The 21,354-nt window shown below is 45.1% G+C and overlaps 1 protein-coding gene across 3 annotated transcripts in view; it reads right to left on the reverse strand.

Moving 5' to 3' along the window:
• LOC140389792 (sodium-driven chloride bicarbonate exchanger-like) overlaps nucleotides 1-20,257 on the reverse strand; it is a 548,473-nt gene extending 528,216 nt beyond the window's left edge. For all 3 annotated transcript variants that reach the window (XM_072474332.1, XM_072474325.1, XM_072474340.1), the window contains exon 1: nucleotides 20,093-20,257. In XM_072474332.1, coding sequence (XP_072330433.1) covers nucleotides 20,093-20,140 — 48 coding nt within the window. In that variant the 5' untranslated portion in view covers nucleotides 20,141-20,257. The remainder of the gene's footprint in view (nucleotides 1-20,092) is intronic.
• Between the last annotated feature and the right edge of the window lie 1,097 nt (nucleotides 20,258-21,354).

Below are 21,354 nucleotides of genomic sequence, written 5' to 3' on the forward strand. Positions count from 1 at the left end.
TTAAAGAAATCTATTGAATATGTGTGAGTCAGACATTACTGAAGTTCTGGTTTAAAAGTTGTTGCTTGTAATATTCTGTAATCTAAAGTATCCCAAGCAATGATTAAAACATCACATATGACTCATCGTACTTCTGCAAAATGTGTTAACGTATCATTGGTTATGTAACCAATGAATGATGCACGGAAACCGAATACAATTTAGATTTCTGTTCTTGTTTGAAGGATAGTTGTGTGAAAAGGACTAAATAAACCTGATTTGATCTACTGCTGCTTCATGAGCTGTAGATTTGAGCAGGTAGCAATTTTGCATGCTATCTTATCAGTGTAATTCTATAAATGAACATAGAAGAGGATACAGAAAAAGGACTGCCCATGAAGTCGGTCTTATCCCAACATGTTGCAACTAACGCCTTATGCACCATATCAGCTGTTCCGCACGCCTCTCCAGAAAAAATGCTGTTTTCAGAGGCAACACTCAGATATAGAAACATAGGGCTGTATGGGTTTCTCAGGGTTTCTGAAACTAGCCAGTGAAAGCAACGCAAGAAGACAATGGCAATTGATGGGACTGAAGATATGATAGTGAAATATGCAAGTAATGAAACCTCAGAGTTACGTTCTTACCCGATTTCTCACAGTATGGGCGGGATTCTCCAGTCCGCCAGCCACATGTTTCCCAACCACGCACCATTCACTGGAAGCGGGATTCTACCTTCCCTTCGACTGGCAAAGGGATTTAGCGTTGACAGGGCTGCGCTGCCGGCAGGAAAATTCAATTGCACGACTAGAGAAGTCTGGCCTATTTGTGCTGCGAGTTTCAGAATTACGGAAGCTTGGACATCTGATCTCCGTTTTCAAGCACTGCTATACCAGATCAACTAGAGTGTCACTTATGCTGGGCCTCACATGAGTTACTAAGATGAACAGCAGCATCAACAGTACTGACACCAGCAATTGAAAGAGCACCAGGAGGTATGGATATGCAGCAGGCATGAGATGCAGAGCACAGAGGCTTGTCAGATAATTCTAATGAGTAGTTGGAGGAAGAACAAGTTGCAGCCAAGGCATCAGCAGAGGTGCACATTATTTCCCCAGGGTGTCCTCATTATTATGAGGTTCACTTAGGTTCTATCAGCCCACCCATTTTGCAGCCACATGCAGAAGCCACTTTTCATCCAACTCCCCAGCTTTCCTCCAATGCGAAAGGAGTCCTGCAAGCAACCCTTTCACAGCCCCTATTGTTTGGTGTCAATACTAGTCTAACCAATCATCATAAGTGAAAAGATCACTCGCAGGATAACAACCAAGGAGCCAAGTGGGAGAAACAAATAATATTTGTGGTTCAAAAATTAAATAAACTTAAAATTCTAACATTGTTTAACGCATCCATGGGGCATCCATGTACAAGTACCAATATTTACTCTTCCTCGACCATCACTTCTAGATGATAAAAACCCTCATAAGCTGGAGAGCACATTGCTGCAGATCAGTGGGGCCAAGGCTATCATAAATCCTATTCAAGCTGGCGTTCATAGTACACAAACCCTTGGTGAGGGTTTGCATGCACTCATTTGATCACTGCATTAGATGCTCCATGCATGTGGCCACCCTTTCCAGAGGTGAAAATACCATTGAAAAAGCCTGCGATATCGCGCCACTCATGTTTGAGGCAGACTCCTTCAAACTCGGAGTAAACACGTGACTGAAACGCGCCAGTACATCACACATTCTCTCCTGTTGTTCAGAGGTTTCCCGTCCACTGACGGACCTCAGGGCTCGACATCGGTGTCCAACTAAACAAAGCTTGGGACATCCATTGGGTTTCTGATACAGACTGGAAACTGCTGTCCTCCCAGTCAGCTCCATTTGCTCTTGCTCACTTGTGATGTGTAATTCAGCAGGTTAAAGCCCAACTATCTTCCTTACCAATCCCAAAGTGTATCTGAGCTGGTGCATGGCATGCACCTATGACGGTGGGCATGCACCTATGACTGTGCACCTGCAGAGTGTGTAACCTCCTTTGAGGAGCTATTATTGTCCACCTGCACCATCTCCTGCAGCATTCTTGAAGGTCCTGTGGGGAGAATAAAGAAATTAATTAGAACTGTTAATTTAAGAATGTTTTTGCTAATTAATATGCACTTGGCCATATTTCACTAGCTGTTGACATCAAGTCGCCATGAGTGATTGGCGTTTGCCATGCGGCTGACTGTCATTTACCTGCCACCAGGTAGTTGGGATGTCCTCATCTATGATAGCCAAGCATGATACTCTGATGTCCAGTACATTCTCCTATGCAGCTGTCAATTGCAAGGTAGCTAGAGTGCCACCTCTGGTTGTGTCTCCCCTTGTAGCAGTAAGGCCCGGCTCATGCAAAATGGCTAATAACCAGAATCCTTTAAAGCATGATGGGAAATATGGTCAGCTTTGAAATTACATATTCAAAGACTCTTGCAAATTTCAAAACAGGAAACAGAACTGCCAATCGACACCCCATAACAACAGACATCATCGAAGCTCGTCCAAAATGTGTTGACCCAGATAAAACGTAACACCTAGACCACAGGCCTCATTAAAACCCATGTTGAGCACGGCAGGACCAGACATCTGAAAATCACAAGGTCTCAGCATTCAAGAGTATGAAAAAAAATGACTGCATAACGAAACCGATGCAGTTCGTAAAATTGTGTCATTCGGCAGGTTATTCTCTCAGAGCAGAACAGCTAACGACCTCTTCCATGGAATACAAGTGCAGAGGGGACGTAAATACCAAGCTCCAAGGCCACGTCTCCAGCGTAACCTTGGGATCAACCTCACAGAATGCGACACCCAGAGTGAGAACAGAAGAGACCTCCAAAGAAGAAAGCACCTGGCCAGCTCTTGTATGGAGTAATATCTACTTAAGTGTCAAAAGCTGAGAGTCTTGAGTCAATTGTGATCATTATTTGTAAAGAGAACTGCATGCATATATTTGATTGAAGTTTATGTAATAAAATAGCATTGAATAAGTTACAGTGTAGAGCATTTCTTTGATACCCGGCAAATTGTTCAACTTCTTGTACCAGTACAGAGACTAAGAGGATCAACACCCTAATTATGTCCTCCATTCTCCTGTGAGGAGACCCATGAGTTGAGAGTAATGGCATGTAAAGGTAAGGTAAAGTCACCATAGTCCCAGATGACCATAGGCTGCTTTCCCTTTTGAGGGAGAGAGCTGGTGGTGATTTAACCCGAGGATCACAACAGCTCATGAATAATGGCATGTGCTAAATGTGTGAAAGAAGAGCATTTGTTGACAGTGACAATTTGAGAGACTTGACATTGCATAAATATGTGAGAGAGTCTCAGTAGGGAATAGGTGACTGTCCAGCTCTACATCCATAGAGGCATCATTAAAATGGGAGGCAGTCTCTGAACATGGGCACGCCATTGCGTAAAATAATTAAGTACTTATCCTAATTCTAGAACCATCAGATTTCATAAATGTAATGTCCCTTTAAATATTGAATTTGAAATCAACTCATAGAACATAACAACATAAGAAATAAGAGAAGCAGTATGTCAACCATCATTCAATATATAGTTCAAAGTTTTTTCTAGAATCTCACTTATAAACCAGAGGATGTTTTTCCACTGGATACCCAGGAGTTCTGAATGAGAACAGAATTTTACTGTCCCCTGTGGATGTGTTTGTTGGGATGGGGTTGGGCCTAAAATTCCCCTGGATGGCCTGACTGCTGCCCTCCTCTTGCCTGAAACCTGTTCACAATTTTATATGAAGCGGGAGAGTCTTGGCCTTGGATAGCCTGCTCACCCTCAAGTGATCAATTATGGGTCACTTCGGGTCCATCGAGCCTCAATTTTAAGCTTGCAGGAGTTATTCAGGGATGGGGGCAGGCTGCCCTGCAAGTCACCCTGGTTGAGCTTCAGGTGGGAAGGAGGTGCCTCCTTTAAGGGTCCATTTTCCACACTGGCATCCAGCACCAACACTCCCCTTATTCCGGCCTCTCCAAGACTCGCACCCTGGGGCTTCACCTCCCCTCCTCGCCCTTACCTGGTCCTGGATTCCAGGACTTCGAATCTGGACTGCTTGTAGTCCCAGTCCTGGCCACTGGTGTTTCTGGGACTACGGAGCTGCCAGTTCTCTGAGCTGGGACTTGCGCCCGTGTGAGAGGCAAACAAAGCCAATTAGTGCTCCTCAGAGCATTAAATGGATGTGGGTTGCTGTGGTTGGCAGGAATCTTGAAGGTGCATTTAGTTGAATCCCTAAGTGGCATACAAAGTTGAAAATAAATAAGAAACTTCAAAATTCATCCAATCTGGAATTAATCCACATTTCAAAACAAAACTCTTAATATAAGAATCTCAAAATGCGCACAATTGATGCAACCACTATGTCAGCAGGGCAGAAATAAAATGCTTTACCTTAATTTGATGCAATAATGCTCTACTTTACTTCCTGGAAATATAATCAATGCATTTTTTTTGCAATTCTTATCTTGTTGAATGTCTGGACTTGAGCAATGCTATATGATTTTAAATACAAATACTTGCCATTCATTAACTATATTCATTTATATACTCAATTAAAAGGCTGTAATGCAATAAAATCTTATGTCCTCTACCATACAATAAATATAATTATGTAAACATTTTGGTTTACATTCAGTCTTAATCATATTTGCTTCAAACGTTATGTTTTGAGATTTCTAATAGGCCAAAAGGAGATGCTCATACAAATCGACCCAATTTGGAGATCAATTTATTTCGCTTTTATATTGCTGAAAAGATAATATACCAAAGATTTCAGATCATACAGGACCACCTTACTGAATTAAAAGTGATGAATATGTACAAACTTTCCCATTTTAATACTTACAAAGTATCTAATTAGACACTTTCAAGAGTGCACCAAGTCATAAAAGTAGCTGAAGGCACTATGAAATATCCACTAACAGGGAGAATAAATTTAACTGAAAAGTAATTGGGCACGATTCTCCAAAGTTTTCTAAGTGTGGTAGCGAGCAGGAACTGCCACGAGATTCCCGGCGCTCATTACGGTGATGCCGTCAATGCTGTTCAATGTTAATTAGTTCACTTAACAAGACCCCACGAGCGTCACGCTGCAAATGAAGGCTCGCCAGTAGATTCGCCGGGACCGCCCTCTCCATGCCGCAAGAAGGTCAACGGCCGCACAGTACGGGCGAGTTGGTCCCCTACACCCCAACGCGACCAGTCCCCCTCCCCTACACCCCAACGCGACCAGTCCCCCCCCCCAACCCTCCATTTTCCCTCCAAACCATCCTTTACCCCTCTCCCTCCACACCCCCCCTCACCCCAATCCTCCCAGCACAACACCCACCTCCCCCCACCATACCAAGGCGAGCAGCACGTGTGGTTAATGATGCCCGCTCTGTGTCTCCACAGGAGAAGCTCTCCCACAATCATTGGGAGAGGACCCTGACTGGCGGAGGGGTATCGGGCATAGGAATCCTCATGACCTTAGGGGAATGGGCTATAGAGGTTACGGGAGTGGCCGAGGACAGAGCGGTCACCAATGCGGAGGTTGACGCACGCCGCAAAGGTGAGGATCCACCGGGGCCCACCCAGAGTACCTGTCACACATCAGTTGTTATTGGCGTACAAACTGACCCATCCCCCCATTGGCCACATTTTCATTTCCCGCAGATCCGCCCGCCGATCTGGGGTGGCCCCCTCATCTGTTTCCCATGAGAACTCCTCGGAGGAGAGCTCAGAGGATGCCACAGTCGATAGGGGCTGGTTCAGCACAGTGGGCTAAACAACTGGTTTGTAATGCAGTACAAGGCCAGCAGCACGGGTTCAATTCCCGTACCAGCCTCCCCGAACACGCGCCGGAATGTGACGACTAGGGGCTTTTCACAGTAACTTCATTGAAGCCTACTTGTGACAATAAGCAATTATTATTATTATGTGTCACAGCTGTCATCTCTACCCTCCGCCAGCACAGAGATACGCACCTCAGTGGGCAACTTTAGTGGACAGGCATCTGGGGCACAATCTGGTGAGCACCACACAGTCACTGATGCACATCAGGTGGAGGCAGTAATACCCAGGCAAGACAGCAGTCGGACTGCTGCTGGATCTCAGGACCCAGCTGGGTCCCTGCCAGATGCTGAGCCTCTGGAACAGGGTTACCTGGAGCTAATGGAGACATTAGGGAGCGGCCATGACATCCAGGGGGAGATGTCAGCGACACTGAAGCAAGTCCATAGCCAACTGGAAGAGTCCCAGGGGCTACAGGCACAGGAGATGTCACCAGTAATGAGTGGCATCAAGGCCAACTCTGCTAGGGTGGCGACCTGGTGCACAATGGTGGCACCATGAGAGAAGGGGTCCAAAGCATTCCACAGTATGTGACGGCCATGGCCGAGGACCTCGGCAGACTCTCCGACTCGATTGGGGGGGGGGGGAGCCGTGACCCAGTAACAAGCTGACCTTGATGAGGTGCTACATGGCATGTCCCTGTCGCAGGTGGGCATTGCAGAGCATGGCCCAATCACGGAGGGCGTCAACACCATAGTGCAGACAATGATGAGCCATCAGGGCTGGCAGGGCGATAGATGGTAACCCAGACTCATCCTATCAGTTGGCGACAGTGGCCACCAGCTCCCCCGGGTTCCACCCATCTGAAGAGGCCGTAACAGGGCAGTACCACTGTGCATGTGCCACCATAAAGTGTGCGGGGGCTCTCCGGCCCCAGAGGACGCCCACCAGGGGCTTCGAAGGGTATTAAAATACGCTTATCAAAACCAGTAGGACGCCTCTGCCTCTTTGCTCCGCGATTCGGGCTGACCATCAATCCCATGCCCGATCTCCCCAGTCATACAACCTCCCAACCGACCGACAAGTCTTGCCCACCAGCTCCAGGGTCCCAGGTTCGATTCCCGGCTTGGGTCACTGTCTGTGCGGAGTTTGCACATTCTCCCAGTGCCTGCGTGGGTTTCTGCAGGGTGCTCCGGTTTCCTCCCACAATCCAAAGATGTGCAGGTTCGGTGGATTGGCCATGCTAAATTGCCCTTAAGTGTCCAAAAAAGGTTAGGTGGGGATACTAGGTTATGGGGATAGGGTGGTGGTGTGGGCTTAGGTAGGGAGCTCTTTTCAAGGGCTGGTGCAGACTCGATGGGCCGAATGGCCTCCTTCTACACTGTAAATTCTATGAGCCCAGTGCTGGGCCCATCTCCTGAGTGATCGAAGGTTGGCCACTGTGTCTGCGGTGCTGCCTCCCACAGTGTTCAAGCACGGTATCCATGCATCAAGGTGTGATTGGGATGCTAGGCAATGGGCCCTACATGCTACATGGCACACCCACCTACAGGGATCCAATTAGGATATATGACTTGCACACTTATCCACGATTGCCAATTCCCTATTAGCAAACGCCTTCAGTCACCGGTCAGTGAGAGTTATGGGTTGTCAGTGGGGCAGACAGGCAGGGGCGAGGGCTGCTCCGGGTACAGGAGCTCACGGGCCAAGGGTTGATGGCGAGCCCAAGCATGTCCGCCCCCCACCCCCCATGGCAGCCCACCCACAACCGGGGCTGCACCCCTCAGTAGCCCCCCATCCCAAGCACAGGGGCAGCATGCCCAGTGTCCTCGGGCTCATTGCCAGTGAGCGAAGATAGCTGCTCACCTCCTCAGCTCCCCGCAGCAGCCCATCCCACCTAATTCACAATTATCAAAAGGAGTACTAATCGGCGCAAGCATGACCACTCGCTGGTGAAGCTGCTGGATATAGGTTGTCGCTCCCGTTAATTGTACGGAAATAGGCCTTAAGTGGTGATAATTGGTTTCTCGCCATACTACGTTGGGATCCCGATTTTGCCTATGGGAGCGAGCATTGCAAACGGTTTGGCGCCCGCCGTGGTTGTTTTCCACCTCTCCCGCTATTCACCAGCCTCGTTGCACTTTCAACTTTGCAACCAACCCTACAAAGTTTGAAAATTATGACACTTACGTCCCGGAGGCACAATGGTTAGCACTGCAGCCTCAAAGCACCAGGGACCTGGATTTGATTCTGGCCTCAGGTAACTAACGGTCTGTGGAGTTTGCACTTTCTCCCAGTGTCTGCATGGGTTTCTTCCTGGTGCTCCAGTTTCTTCCTTAGTCCATAACTGCGCAGGTTCGGTGGATGGGCCATGCTAAATTGCCCCTTCGTGTCCAAAAATGTGCAAGTTAGGTGGGGTAATGGAGTTACGGGGATAGGGTGAGGGAGTGGGCCTAGGTAGGGTGCACTTTCGGAGCATTGGTGCAGACCCATTTCTTCTGCATTGTAGGAATTCTATGGATCTATGTTTAAGTTGCTAAATTGTAATGTTAAATTGAATAGGCATTCCTTAAAGTCTGGTAAATTGATCCTGTGGAAGTGACACCTCCCCCCCCAAAAAAAACAGTAATTCTCCTCTCCAAACTTTTTCAATTAAGACCAACATTAGATTCATCCAATTATTTCACCAAAACAATATATCAATAGCAAGCAAATAAACAAAAAGCTATTGGCCTGCATCTTCCGAGGAGTGGCAATAATTGTCTGATTCCTGCTCCACTCAAATATTCCCCCTGAGCAACGATGCTCCGCATTCCTTCCAGGACCTTTTGAGCTTGGTTTTCCCAGAAATGCGGAGCACAAAGTGTCCCTTGGAGAGCTCCATCACAGTGGGCTAGAGTTTAGGGGCGGGGGAATGATAGAGGGAAACAGAATACAAGAAACACCCCCTTCTTATGCCACTAACTGCCATACGGTAAGTTTAAAGATCCAGTTTGAATGTTAGTGAATGGATGAGCGAGAAGGATGGAAAGTGGGTAGGTGGATAGCATGTTGAAGTGAGTAAGACCGTAGGTCATTCTGTAGGGTAGTCAGATCGTCAGGGTGATAGTCGGGTCAAGTCTGGGGGCTGAGTTGTGTGTAAGGGGGTGAGTTGTGTGTAAGGCAGAGGTGGTTATAGATAGAAGCTTCAGGGATGTAGTTGCTCCGAAGAATAAAGATAGATGGGTGATGGTGAGAGGGGCTGGGAGGAAGCAGTCAGTACAGGGATCCCCTGAGTAACAAGTATACTGCTTTGGATACTGTTGGGGGGCACAACTTACCAGGGGTAAGCCATGGGGTACAGGTCTCTGGCACAGAGTCTGTCCCTGTTGCTCAGAAGGGAAGAGGGGAGAGGAGTAGAGCATTAGGCATTGGAGACTCCATAGTTAGGGGGATAGATAGGTGATTCTGTGGGAACGAGAGAGACTCGCAGTTGGTGTGTTGCCTCCCAGGTGCCAGGGTGCGTGATGTCTCGGGTCGTGTTTTCGGGATCCTTAAGGGGGAGGGGGAGCAGCTCCAAGTCGTGGTCCACATCGGTACCAACAACATAGGTAGGAAAAGGGATAGGGATGTAAGGCAGGAATTCAGGGAGCTAGGGTGGAAACTTAGAGCTAGGACAGAGTTATTATCTCTGGATTGTTACCCGTGCCACGTGCTAGCGAGACGAGGAATAGAGAGAGAGAGGAGTTGGCACGTGGCTACAGGGATGGTGCAGGAGGCAGGGTTTCAGATTTCTGGATAACTGGGGCTCATTCTGGGGTCGGTGGGACCTCTACAAATGGGATGATCTACACCTGGACCAGAGGGGTACTAATATCCTGGGGGAGAAATTTGCTAATGCTCTTCGGGAGGGTTTAAACTAGTTCAGCAGGGGCCTGGGAACCTGAATTGTAGCTCCAGTATACAGGAGGTTGAGAGTAGTGAGGTCATGAGTAAGGTTCCAAAGTTGCAGGAGTGTAGGCAGGAAGGTGGTTTAAAGTATGTCTTCTTCAATGCCAGGAGCATCCGGATTAAGGTGGGTGAACTTGCAGCATGGGTTGGTACCTGGGACTTCGATGTTGTGGCCATTTCGAAGACATGGATAGAGCATGGACAGGAATTGTTGTTGCAGGTGCCAGGGTTTAGATATTTCAGTAAGCTCAGGGAAGGTGGTAAAAGAGGGGGAGGGGTGGCATTGTTAGTCAAGGACAGTATTACGGTGGCAGAAAGGACGTTTGAGGAGGACTCGTCTACTGAGGTAGTATGGGCTGAGGTTAGAAACAGGAAAGGAGAGACCACCCTGTTAGGGGTTTTCTATAGGCCTCCGAAAAGTTCCAGAGATGTAGAGGAAAGGATTTCAAAGATGATTCTGGATAGGAGCAAAAGCAACAGGGTAGATGTTATGGGGGACTTTAACTTTCCAAATATTGACTGGAAGCGCTATAGTTCGAGTTGTTCTTTTCTTGACAAATACATGAATAGGATGGGAATAGAGGGATACGGACCCAGGAAGTGTAGAAGATTGTAGTTTAGTCAGGCAGCATGGTCGGCACGGGCTTGGAGGGCCGAAGGGCCTGTTCCTGTGCTGTACATTTCTTTGTTCTTTGTACTTTAGATGGGTCCGTTTTTGTCCAATGTGTGCAGGAGGGGTTTCTGACACAGTATGTAGATAGGCCAATGAGAGGAGAGGCTGTATTGGATTTGGTACTGGGTAATGAACCAGGACAGGTGTTAGATTTGGAGGTAGGTGAGCACTTTGGTGATAGTGACCACAATTCAATTACGTTTACTTTAGTGATGGAAAGGGATATACCGCAGGGCAAGAGTTATATCTGGGGGAAAGGCAATTATGTTGCGATGAGGCAAGACTTAGGATACATGGGGTGGAGAGGAAAACTGCAGGGGATGGGCACAATGGAAATGTGGAGCTCGTTCAAGGAACAGCTACTGCGTGTCCTTGATAGGTATGTACCTGTCAGGCACGGAGGAAGTGGTCGAGCAAGAGAACCATGGTTTACTAAAGCAGTCGAAACACTTGTCAAGAGGAAGAAGGAGGCTTATGTAAAGATGAGACATGAAGGTTCAGTTCTGGCGCTCGAGAGTTACAAGTTAGCTAGGAAGGACCTAAAGAGAGAGCTAAGAAGAGCCAGGAGGGGACATGAGAAGTCTTTGGCAAGTAGGATCAAGGATAACCCTAAAGCTTTCTATAGATATGTCAGGAATAAAAGAATGACTAGGGTAAGAGTAGGGCCTGTCAAAGACAGTAGTGGGAAGTTATGCGTGGAGTCCGAGGAGATAGGAGAGGTGCGAAATGAATATTTTTTGTCAGTATTCACACAGGAAAAAGACAATGTTGTTGAGGAGAATGCTGAGGTTCAAGCTACTAGACTAGAAGGGCTTGAGATTCATAAGGAGAAGGTGTTAGCAATTCTGGAAAGTGTGAAAATAGATATGTCCCCTGGGCCGGATGGGATTTATCCTAGGATTCTCTGGGAAGCGAGGGAGGAGATAGCTGAGCCTTTGATCTTTAAGTCATCTGTCTACAGGAATAGTGCCAGAAGACTGGAGGATAGCAAATGTTGCCCCCTTGTTCAAGAAGTGGAGTAGAGACTACCCCGGTAACTATAGACCAGTGAGCCTTACTTCTGTTGTGGGCAAAATCTTGGAAAGGTTTATAAGAGATAGGATGTATAATTATCTGGAAAGGAATAATTTGATAAGAGATAGTCAACACGGTTTTGTGAAGGGTAGTTCATGCCTCACAAACCTTATTGAGTTCTTTGAGAAGGTGATCAAACAGGTGGATGAGGGTAAAGCAGTTGATGTGGTGTATATGGATTTCAGTAAAGCGTTTGATAAGGTTCCCCACGGTAGACTACTGCAGAAAATACAGAGGCATGGAATTCAGGGTGATTTAGCAGTTTGGATCAGAAATTGGCTAGCTGGAAGAAGACAAAGGGTGGTGGTTGATGGGAAATGTTCAGACTGGAGTCCAGTTACTAGTGGTGTACCACAAGGATCTGTTTTGGGGCCACTGCTGTTTGTCATTTTTATAAATGACCTGGAGGAGGGCATAGAAGGATGGGTGAGTAAATTTTCAGATGACACGAAAGTCCGTGGAGATGTGGACAGTGCGAAAGGATATTACAAGTTAAAGAGTGACATAGATAAGCTGCAGCGCTGGGCTGAGAGGTGGCAAATGGAGTTTAATGCAAAAAGTGTGAGGCGAGTCATTTTGGAAGGAATAACAGGAAGACAGAGTACTGGGCTAATGGTAAGATTCTTGGCAGTGTGGATGAGCCGAGAGATCTCGGTGTCCATGTACATAGATCCCTGAAAGTTGCCACACAGGGTGAGAGGGTTGTTAAGAAGGCGTATGGGTTTTAGCTTTTATTGGTAGAGGGATTGAGTTTCGGAACCATGAGGTCATGTTGCAGCTGTACAAAACTCTGGTGCGGCCGCATTTGGAGTATTGCGTGCAATTCTGGTCGCCGCATTACAGGAAGGATGTGGAAGCATTGGAAAGGGTGCAGAGATTTACCAGAATATTGCCTGGTATGGAGGGAATATCTTATGAGGAAAGGCTGAGGGACTTGAGGCTGTTTTCGTTAGAGAGAAGAAGGTTAAGAGGTGACTTAATTGAGGCATACAAGATGATCAGAGGATTGGGTGGACAGTGAGAGCCTTTTTCCTCAGATGGTAATGCCTAGCACGAGGGGACATAGCTTTAAATTGAGGGGAGATAGATATAGGACAGATGTCAGAGGTAGGTTCTTTACTCAGAGAGTAGTAAGGGTGTGGAATGCCCTGCCTGCAACAGTAGTGGACTCACCAACACTAAGGGCACTCAAATGGTCATTGGATAGACATATGGACGATAAGAGAATAGTGTAGATGGGCTTTCGAGTGGTTTCACAGCTCTTCGCAACATCGACGGCCGAAGGGCCTGTACTGCGTTGTAATGTCCTATGTTCTATAACCAAGATGTTTTTAATCTAACATTTCCTGCGTAATTACACAGGTAGGTACATCAGGACTGTCCAAAGTCTAATTCAGAGTTGGAGACATTCAGAGGCTCCCAGGAAGCAGAAACGTCCTGAACAATTTCTACATAGGTCAGCGATTCAAGATTTCCACAGGGTCTTCTCTGACAATCTGGAAACCAGAAAATATGAGCCATTATAACACAGCAGGCTCGCAGCCTTAAGGAATATCTGTGGGTTATGTTTAAAAGGCACTTAAAACTCCATAACTCTAATTTTTTAGTTTAAAGTCAATTGATTATAGAGTAATTTTATGATGACTCACACACCAAAAGGCCTTGCACATCTGCCCCCCCCCCCATCCCAGTTAATAGTCTTTCCAACCCTTCACCTAATTTTGCATCAAATTCTAAAGGCACTTAGTCCTGGCAATACAATGTCATTAGCACTGTAATCTTCCATTACCAAGTGGTTATTTTGGGCATAAACCTATTCACTGAGTGTGCGCAGGCTATGTGCTGCTCAAGGGATCAGATACAAGCCTGTTCTTGTCATCACATAACATCTGTATATGCACACACTTTCCAGCAGGCATCAATGGATAGTGATTAGAAGCAAAACACATGACTGGTTTTAACCCCATTCCCTCCCCATGGATGTGAAGGTTAATATTAGTTCCACAACAGCTGCTCTGGCTGAAATTTGATAACACATTACAGCTTAATAATCTAGGCTAAAATCTTCTTGGAAGTGCACAACTCAATACTACACCAAATAGCCCACTTACTAAGCTATCAACGGATATATCAAAAAGGCTCTTCAAAACGTTAGGAGACAGAACTTTAAATTCTAATCAGAAACAAAAGTATTTTCTCATCTTTCCTTCTGATAATAAAACACCAGAATGTCACCTTTCACAACCTTGTTAAAAGTCACCAACTATCATTCTGGCATGTATTAATGAAATTCCTTAAAACCTTTCACTGTATCCAAAGTGTTAATAACAATATTGTTGGGAAAGTACTCAATCTTTCTAGTCGACATTACTATTTTACCTTCGGACATCAATATCCATTCCATGCCTGTGCAGTTCAATTAGGACCTTTAACCAGGATGGTTCATGCAGAATTATGCTCAAAATATTCTGAGTCATTCACACTATTTTCAGTGTACCAAGAACAGTTCTATTTCATCAACCAAATGTTGAGAAACTTAGTAGTCAACTTTGTGATTTAGCGAGCATGCTATAACGATCCCTATAGGAGAACTGAAAACCATAACAAAATTTACAGAATAACTCCAAATGAAGAAATTATCAAAAAGGTTCCATTTCTTACAGCTCTTAGTTAACATTAAACAGAACCAAGGCAAATTACACCTGAACTAACTGGCTAATAATACCGCAAGTGAAAAAAAGGGAAATTTTGCTTTAAATAGATGGGATAACAACAGTTCATCTTATACAACCCGCAAGCATTCCCTTTCAGCATTTATGGAATTACAAAGTTAATGTTCATGGGTACAATTATCAGTACGGCACACTTCCATGAATCCTTTCATTTATATCACAGCCGTCGTGATGGTGCAGCTTTCCAGAATTTCCTTTCAACAGACCAGCCAATAAAACTTTCAGTTCACAGTTTGGCCACTTCTAGGAAAACACCCAGCTCTTTAGCATCTGAGCTGTTCACAATTTTCCAGGTTTAGACCTTTTTAGCCAGCTTTACACTGTCTCTAAGAGCTCCTGTAACCTTTCTACAAAACAGAAAAACTGATTATTCCTGAGATATTTGTTTCTTCTCATCACAAGAATTTGGTTTCTCTTTTTGTCTGTCTGTTTAGTCTTGACTGCATCTGCGCCTTCAACTCCAGCTCCTTTGCTTTGTAGCTCTCCTTTGTGTCTGCAAGCCATATGAATCCTGGGCTGAAATTTCTTCTTGTTGGTATTGCTTCTAGGCAGCACGGTAGCACAGTGGTTGCTTCACTATGCCAGGGTCCCAGGTTCGATTCCCGCCTTGGATCACTGTCTGTGCGGAGTCTGCACATTCTCCCTGTCTGTGTGGGTTTCCTCCGGGTGCTCCGGTTTCCTCCCACAAGTCCCGAAAGACTTGCTGTTAGGTAATTTGGACATTCTGAATTATCCCTCAGTATACCCAAACAGGCGCCAGAATGTGGCAACTAGGGGCTTTTCCCAATAACTTAATTGCAGTGTTAATGTAAGCCTACTTGTGACAATAAAGGTTATTATTATTGATCAAGGATCACCAGCTCACTTGGACCAGTATTTTGTTTTATCCAAGTTAATACGATTGATCCCTTTACAATTGATGCAAACCCCTAGTCACTCTCAAACATACTTAAAAATTAGGATTCCACAGATTTTAAAGAAACTACATATTTTCCTTACTGTACAGATTCCAGGGTCAAAGATCATCCCAACGCATAATTTTCTATTTTAAGAACAGTAAAAACTTAGCAAAATCACATTTATTAACAATTAACATATGTGGTCTGTCACCAAAAGCCATTTTCTAGTCTCTGACTCCTATCATTTTTTCGGACTGGTTGCTGAAGCAGACTGACCACCTCGATGAGCTGCCTCGTGCTGCACTGAGGTTCAAATACCATATCCTATTCATCATCAAGTTCACTTACTTTTGTATCTGAAAAAAAAATGACCATTTTACCTCACTCTCACTGCTGTTGAAACTTCCAAGGTTCCATTTGTTGCCTCGAGTTGTCACCTCAAATTCTCTCTTTGCTCTCACCTACAAACACTGAGGCCACATCCTATTCCCTCTCCAAAGACTTGCATGTTCATCATTCCTCTTTCTGTCAAACTCCATTAACATTCAGTCTATCAACAATGTGAATTTAATGCCTTAATCTCATTCAAAAATTCCTTCATCGCTTCACCCACCATACATCTGCAAAATGCTCCAACCACTCATATCCTCTACTCTACTGATTCTGACTTTCATTTCATACTCTTCCACTCCATTCATTTTACATGCACATACCCTTCCACTCTGATCCATTTTACCTATAATGGCGGAGCTTTCAGAAATCTGGCCCTACACTCTGGAATTCTATTGGTAACCCCTCCAGCACTGCTACCATTACAGTTTCAAATGCCTCCATAAAATCGACTTCTTCATCTGTGCCTTAACTGGTTTAGCTGGGTTTAACTGGGGCTGGTTTAGCACAGGGCTAAATCGTTGGCTTTGAAAGCAGACCAAGGCAGGCCAGCCGCACGGTTCAATTCCCGTACCAGCCTCCCCGAACAGGCGCCAGAATGTGGCGACTAGGGGCTTTACACAGTAACTTCATTTGAAGACTACTTGTGACAATAAGCGATTTTCATTTCAACTAATCGCTCTAACTACTGATTAATGCCACTTCTACCCAAGGAAAGCATCTTGGGAAATTAATAATGCGTAAAATACAGTCAACAGTTTAAATTTAAAAAGCAACTTCAATATAATGAAACATCCCAAGGCACTTTACAGGAGCATTAGTATGACACAGAACCATGTAAGGAGACATTAGCTGAGATGATCAGAAACTTGGTCAAAGGAGAGTCTTAAAGGGGAAAAGTAAGGTGGGACATGGAGAGGTGGAGGGACGGTATTCCAGAGCTTGCTGTCCAGGCAACTGAAGGAACAACCACCAAGGGTGGAACAATTAAAATTGGAAACGCATGAAAAGTTCAGAATTAGAGGAGTGCGGATATTTTAAAATCAAGGCGCTGCTTCACCGGGAGCCAATGTAGATAAGCGGGTAATACGGAAAAAGGACTTGCTGCAAGCTACAGTAAGTGTAGCAGAGTTTTGAATGACCTCAAGTTTACAAAAGGTAAAATGTGGAGATTAAACAATAGTTTGCAAGGGTGTTGTGTTCGGGTGTTGGGGGAAGAAAGTAATAGCAGATTTATAATCATAAGAATCTGTATTATTGCCACAAGTAGGCTCACATTAACACTGCAATGAAGTTACTGTAAAACCCCTAGTCGCCATATCCCGGCACCTGTTTGAGTACAGGGGTAGAATTCAGAATGTCCAATTCACCTAACAAGCACGTCTTTCGGGACTTGTGGGAGGAAACCGGAGCAGCCAGAGGAAACCCTCAGAGACATAGGGAGAACGTGCAGACTCCACACAGACAGTGACCCAAGCCATGAATCGAACCTGGGATTCTGGCGCTGTGAAACAATAGCGCTAACCACTGGGCTACCGTGCCACGAGAGGGATAATATTTGAGATGAAAACTATTTACATTTTCAGTTGACATGGAGGGAAGTTGGGTTTTTTTTAAATAGAATTTATAGTGCAGAAGGAGGCCATTTGGCCCATCCAGTCTGCACCGGACCTTGAAAAGAGTACCCCACTTAAGCAATCAGCAATTTAGTAGAAAAGAAAGTTCCCTGAAACAGGAGGTAGGTCTTATAATAATAATCTTTATTATTGTCACAAGTAGGTTTACATTAACACTGCAGTGAAGTTACTGTGAAAAGCCCCTAGTCGCCACCGGTGCCTCTTCGGGTACACAGAGGTCCGAATGCATCAGGAGAGGCAGGTCTAAAACCCATAGGAAATTGGACACAATTTTCCAGCAGAAGTGCTGCCTTGCCCTGTGGACAGAACCAATCCCCCATTCTTAACATTGTTCCTATGGGGAAATATTGGTTCCAATTTGTGATGTTTTGACTTACAACGCTGATTCCAGGAATCAATTGTGTCGCAAGTCCGCGCACTCCCTGTACAGAGCTAATGAATTTCATGACATGTCACATTCAGGGATCACACAAAGTAAATGCCACAAACTGGAATTGCAGATCAGAGAGAATTTATAATAATAATCTTTATTGTCACAAGTTACATTAACACTGCAATGAAGTTACTGTGAAAAGGCCCTAGTCACCACATTCCGGCCCGTTTGTGTACACGGAGGGAGAATTCAGAATGTCCAAATTACCTAACAGCCCGTCTTTCGGGATTTGTGGGAGGAAACCGGATCACCCGGAGGAAACCCACGCAGACACAGGGAGAACGTGCAGACTCCACACAGACAGTGACCAAAGCCAGGAATCGAACCTCGGACCCTGGCGCTGTGAAGCAACACTGCTACCCACTGTGCTACTGAATTGGGGACTTAGATACACAATTTATTTTTAAAGTGGGAAAGGACAAATGAATAAACCAACAAAAAACGTGTGGAATACTAGATTGTCTAAGTAAGAGCAATAAATACAGAAGCAAATAAGTAATGCTACTTCTCCACAAATAGTAAATTCAGCCAATATGAATATTGTGTCCAGTTTTAGATGTCCTACTTTGGGGAGAATGTCAAGGGCATGGAGAGGATAGGAAAAAAAGTGCTACTGGGGATAGGGGGCTTTTTCTGTAAGGAACTAAACATCTTATCATTAGCACAAAGAAAGTTAAAGATGAAATTAGGTAATGATTTTCACAATCTTGATAGATATTTTTTAAAAATAAGCAACAGGCAGGGGATTGAAATTAAGTCTTCAGAGGGTGGGCACAGACAAAATGGCTTCCTTCTGCTCCTTAAAATTTGATAATTTTCTTGTATATTTAAAATGAATCCAGAATGAATATTTAACTAAACTGAGGAACTTGAACATCAATACACAGGTATGTCTGACAAAGCACCCCAGCTCAGTAATGCCTTGATAAAGAAAACCCTTCAATTTAATTTACGAAATGTCATTTTTGTAAAAGAAAACAGCTTTGCAAGATTAAAGTAGCTTCTTAAAGTGACTTTGTCATGAGCAAATCCATTTTGACTCATGTTCCAGATTTACCCATTTAAAGATTATAAATGTATCTACATTTAATAATAATAGCATATTGTCACAAGTAGGCTTCAATGAAGTTACTGCAAAAAAACCCTAGTCACCACATTCCGGCACCTGTTCGGGGAGGCCAGTACAGGAATTGAACCAGTGCTGCTGCCTTGTTCTGCATTACAAGCCAGCTATTTAGCCCACTGCGCTAAACCAGCCCCTAATTTCCACATTTACAATAAATGTAACATTCAAGTGGGGACTGGGTGACTCCAAAAAATATGTAGATACATTATTTTAAAGATAAAACTGTCAAGATCAAACATTATAAACTTTTATGATGGGGAGTTTCACATATGCAGATCACAATGTAACAAACAGAAAATGCTGGAAACATTCAGCAGGTCCGGCAGCATCTCTGGAGAGAGAAACAGATTTAATGTTTCCAGTCTAACATGAATCTTCAGGGAGTTTTTCCAGCATTTTCAGTTTTGATTTCCGATTTTCAGCTGGACAGTATTTTGCTGTCATTTCACGATACAATAAAACTTGGTTTGTAGTATTGATCTGCATAGGAAATCTGACGTCAAAAATATAAACTTGGCATTGAACAGGCCGGACATCTAAAGTATGAGCAATGTTTCTTTTAATATTTCTAGCTTGGGGAAAAATAGGAATAAAGAAATTAGGTTCTTAAAGATGAAAAGAAACGTCGTAACTGACTGTCTTCAAGGGTTTGCTTTCCAGTCTTAAAAATACCTTTCGAAGTGGCATATTGCTAATCTTTAGTATGATACGTTTACAGTAACCATTCATTCCCTGCATTCAATATTCACGTGCCTTTGCAATCAGAATATTTCGTTCTGTTTGTTAATGAGCAAGAAATTTGAACTCGGCGGCTTCTTTTAATGCCGACGCGCTAACACTTGGTTCCCACAATCTGAAACTGCGTCAAGTCTAGTTTTTTAGCTTTCCAGTCTTAAATGACTTTGCGGAACTCGCCATGCAGAGCACCGAATGCGTCAGTTTATTCACAGGTTATAACAACCCCCCTTCCCCCGGTTCCCGCAGATTGTCCAACATATTTTGATGGAAAGGAGTAAGAGTGACTGCTCACACTTGAGCGGGGAAGGGGGGGGGGGGGGGAGGGATATTTCGCGCGCGCCCCTACCCAATGTGACTATCTCGTCGACTTTGACATTCACGCGTAGCCCCACAAAGATGTTTCTGGAGATGATCTCCCGAGCCATCACAGGACACTGCCAGTTCAAGGTGAAATCATTCCAAATCGCATGCGTTTGGGTTGCTGAAAGCGCAATGTCGTATCGAAATAGATACATTTTTTTTAAAAACGCGTTAACAATAACATTGTCATCTCTCACCCTCCGCAACTTGGAAGGGGGAGGAGGGGGTCGACAGCTAAACGGGAGGAAAACACAATTTGCTTTTGCTATGTGGCAGACAGATTGAAGCATTACCGTAGGTAATAATGGCTCCATTTGGGCTCCTTGCTCCTTGGTGTCCATGGCTACTTTCTGCTGCTACCTGTGCGGCGCGCACCAGCCAACCAGCCCCTCCGCTCGCTCTTGCTGCTTGATATTCGTATCAGGTAACACCGACCCGGCCCACCAATCAAACCGCGCCTCCCGCCACGTGATCACATTCCTCCAGCCAATGGGAACTGTGGAGGTGATTCTCCATCAATGGCGGTGCAGTGAGCTGGGGGGGAGGGGCTTTGTGGTTGGAAGGTTGACCCGTGCGGCTGCTGGAAGAGCGGCGCGCGGCTGCTGGGGGAGCGGGGTGGCTGCTGGGAGATGGCTCCCGGCTGCTGGAGGAGCGGCTGCTGGGGGAGCTGGGCGGCTGCTGGAGAAGTGGCTCTGCTCTGGAGCGGCGGCGGCGCCGCCGCCCCCCCCCCCCCCCCCAATATGCTAAATCCGCCTTCGTTTTGTGGTTCCAGTGCTCCCGAGTGTGACAGACAGACTCGCCGCAGCGGTTCCGTCAGATCGTGCGTAGCAAACACGACAAAACTTCTGGCTGCACGTAGACAATCTCAGGCAATGGCTATTTATAGCCCATCTAAGATAATACGAGTGTGAACGTCGATGTGTCCAGGGAAATGCAGGGGAGACGGCGGCTCAAGGCAGCCCTCGCCAGGAGAATACTTTTGCATGAAAAGGAATTGCGTTAAGGTTTAGAGCCTTTTTTTAAAAAAAATAATGTGATGGTGATTGGATTTAAATCATATCCAATTCAGTAAATGGCAAAATTCTCTCCTCTATTTCCGTACGGTAACTATCCGAAAATAATTTTGTATGCAGAGCAACTTCACCTTATATCAAATGCATTGCACATCATTTATTGTGGAGCAATAAAACATTCCGAAGTGATTTCATTTCAAGTCTATTTTGTACCTCGGCTGATTGAGATGTCAGAAACGTTTCTGAACGTGCCCATGAACCCCGAAGTTCATTCGATGTGCATGAACATTTGGTCGATGTTGTATTTGGAAAGGACCACAACTGGAAAATAATACCAAATGTTAATGTTTTAAACGGACTAACTGGGTGGAAAAAGGAACAATGTCCCGAGAATTTCTGGGAAATTGTTCATCCTCGGTGTTACAATAATAAACAATAGCCGCCCCCGAGACAATCCTGACTGAAACATAGACTTTCCTTTGGTCTCAAAACATGTTGCCCCGGACCACTCAGTCGAACTTCGGAAAGGTTATTTGGCACAT

This window comes from Scyliorhinus torazame, chromosome 2 (assembly GCF_047496885.1).
Source record: "Scyliorhinus torazame isolate Kashiwa2021f chromosome 2, sScyTor2.1, whole genome shotgun sequence".
Classification (NCBI taxonomy): Eukaryota; Metazoa; Chordata; class Chondrichthyes; order Carcharhiniformes; family Scyliorhinidae; genus Scyliorhinus; species Scyliorhinus torazame.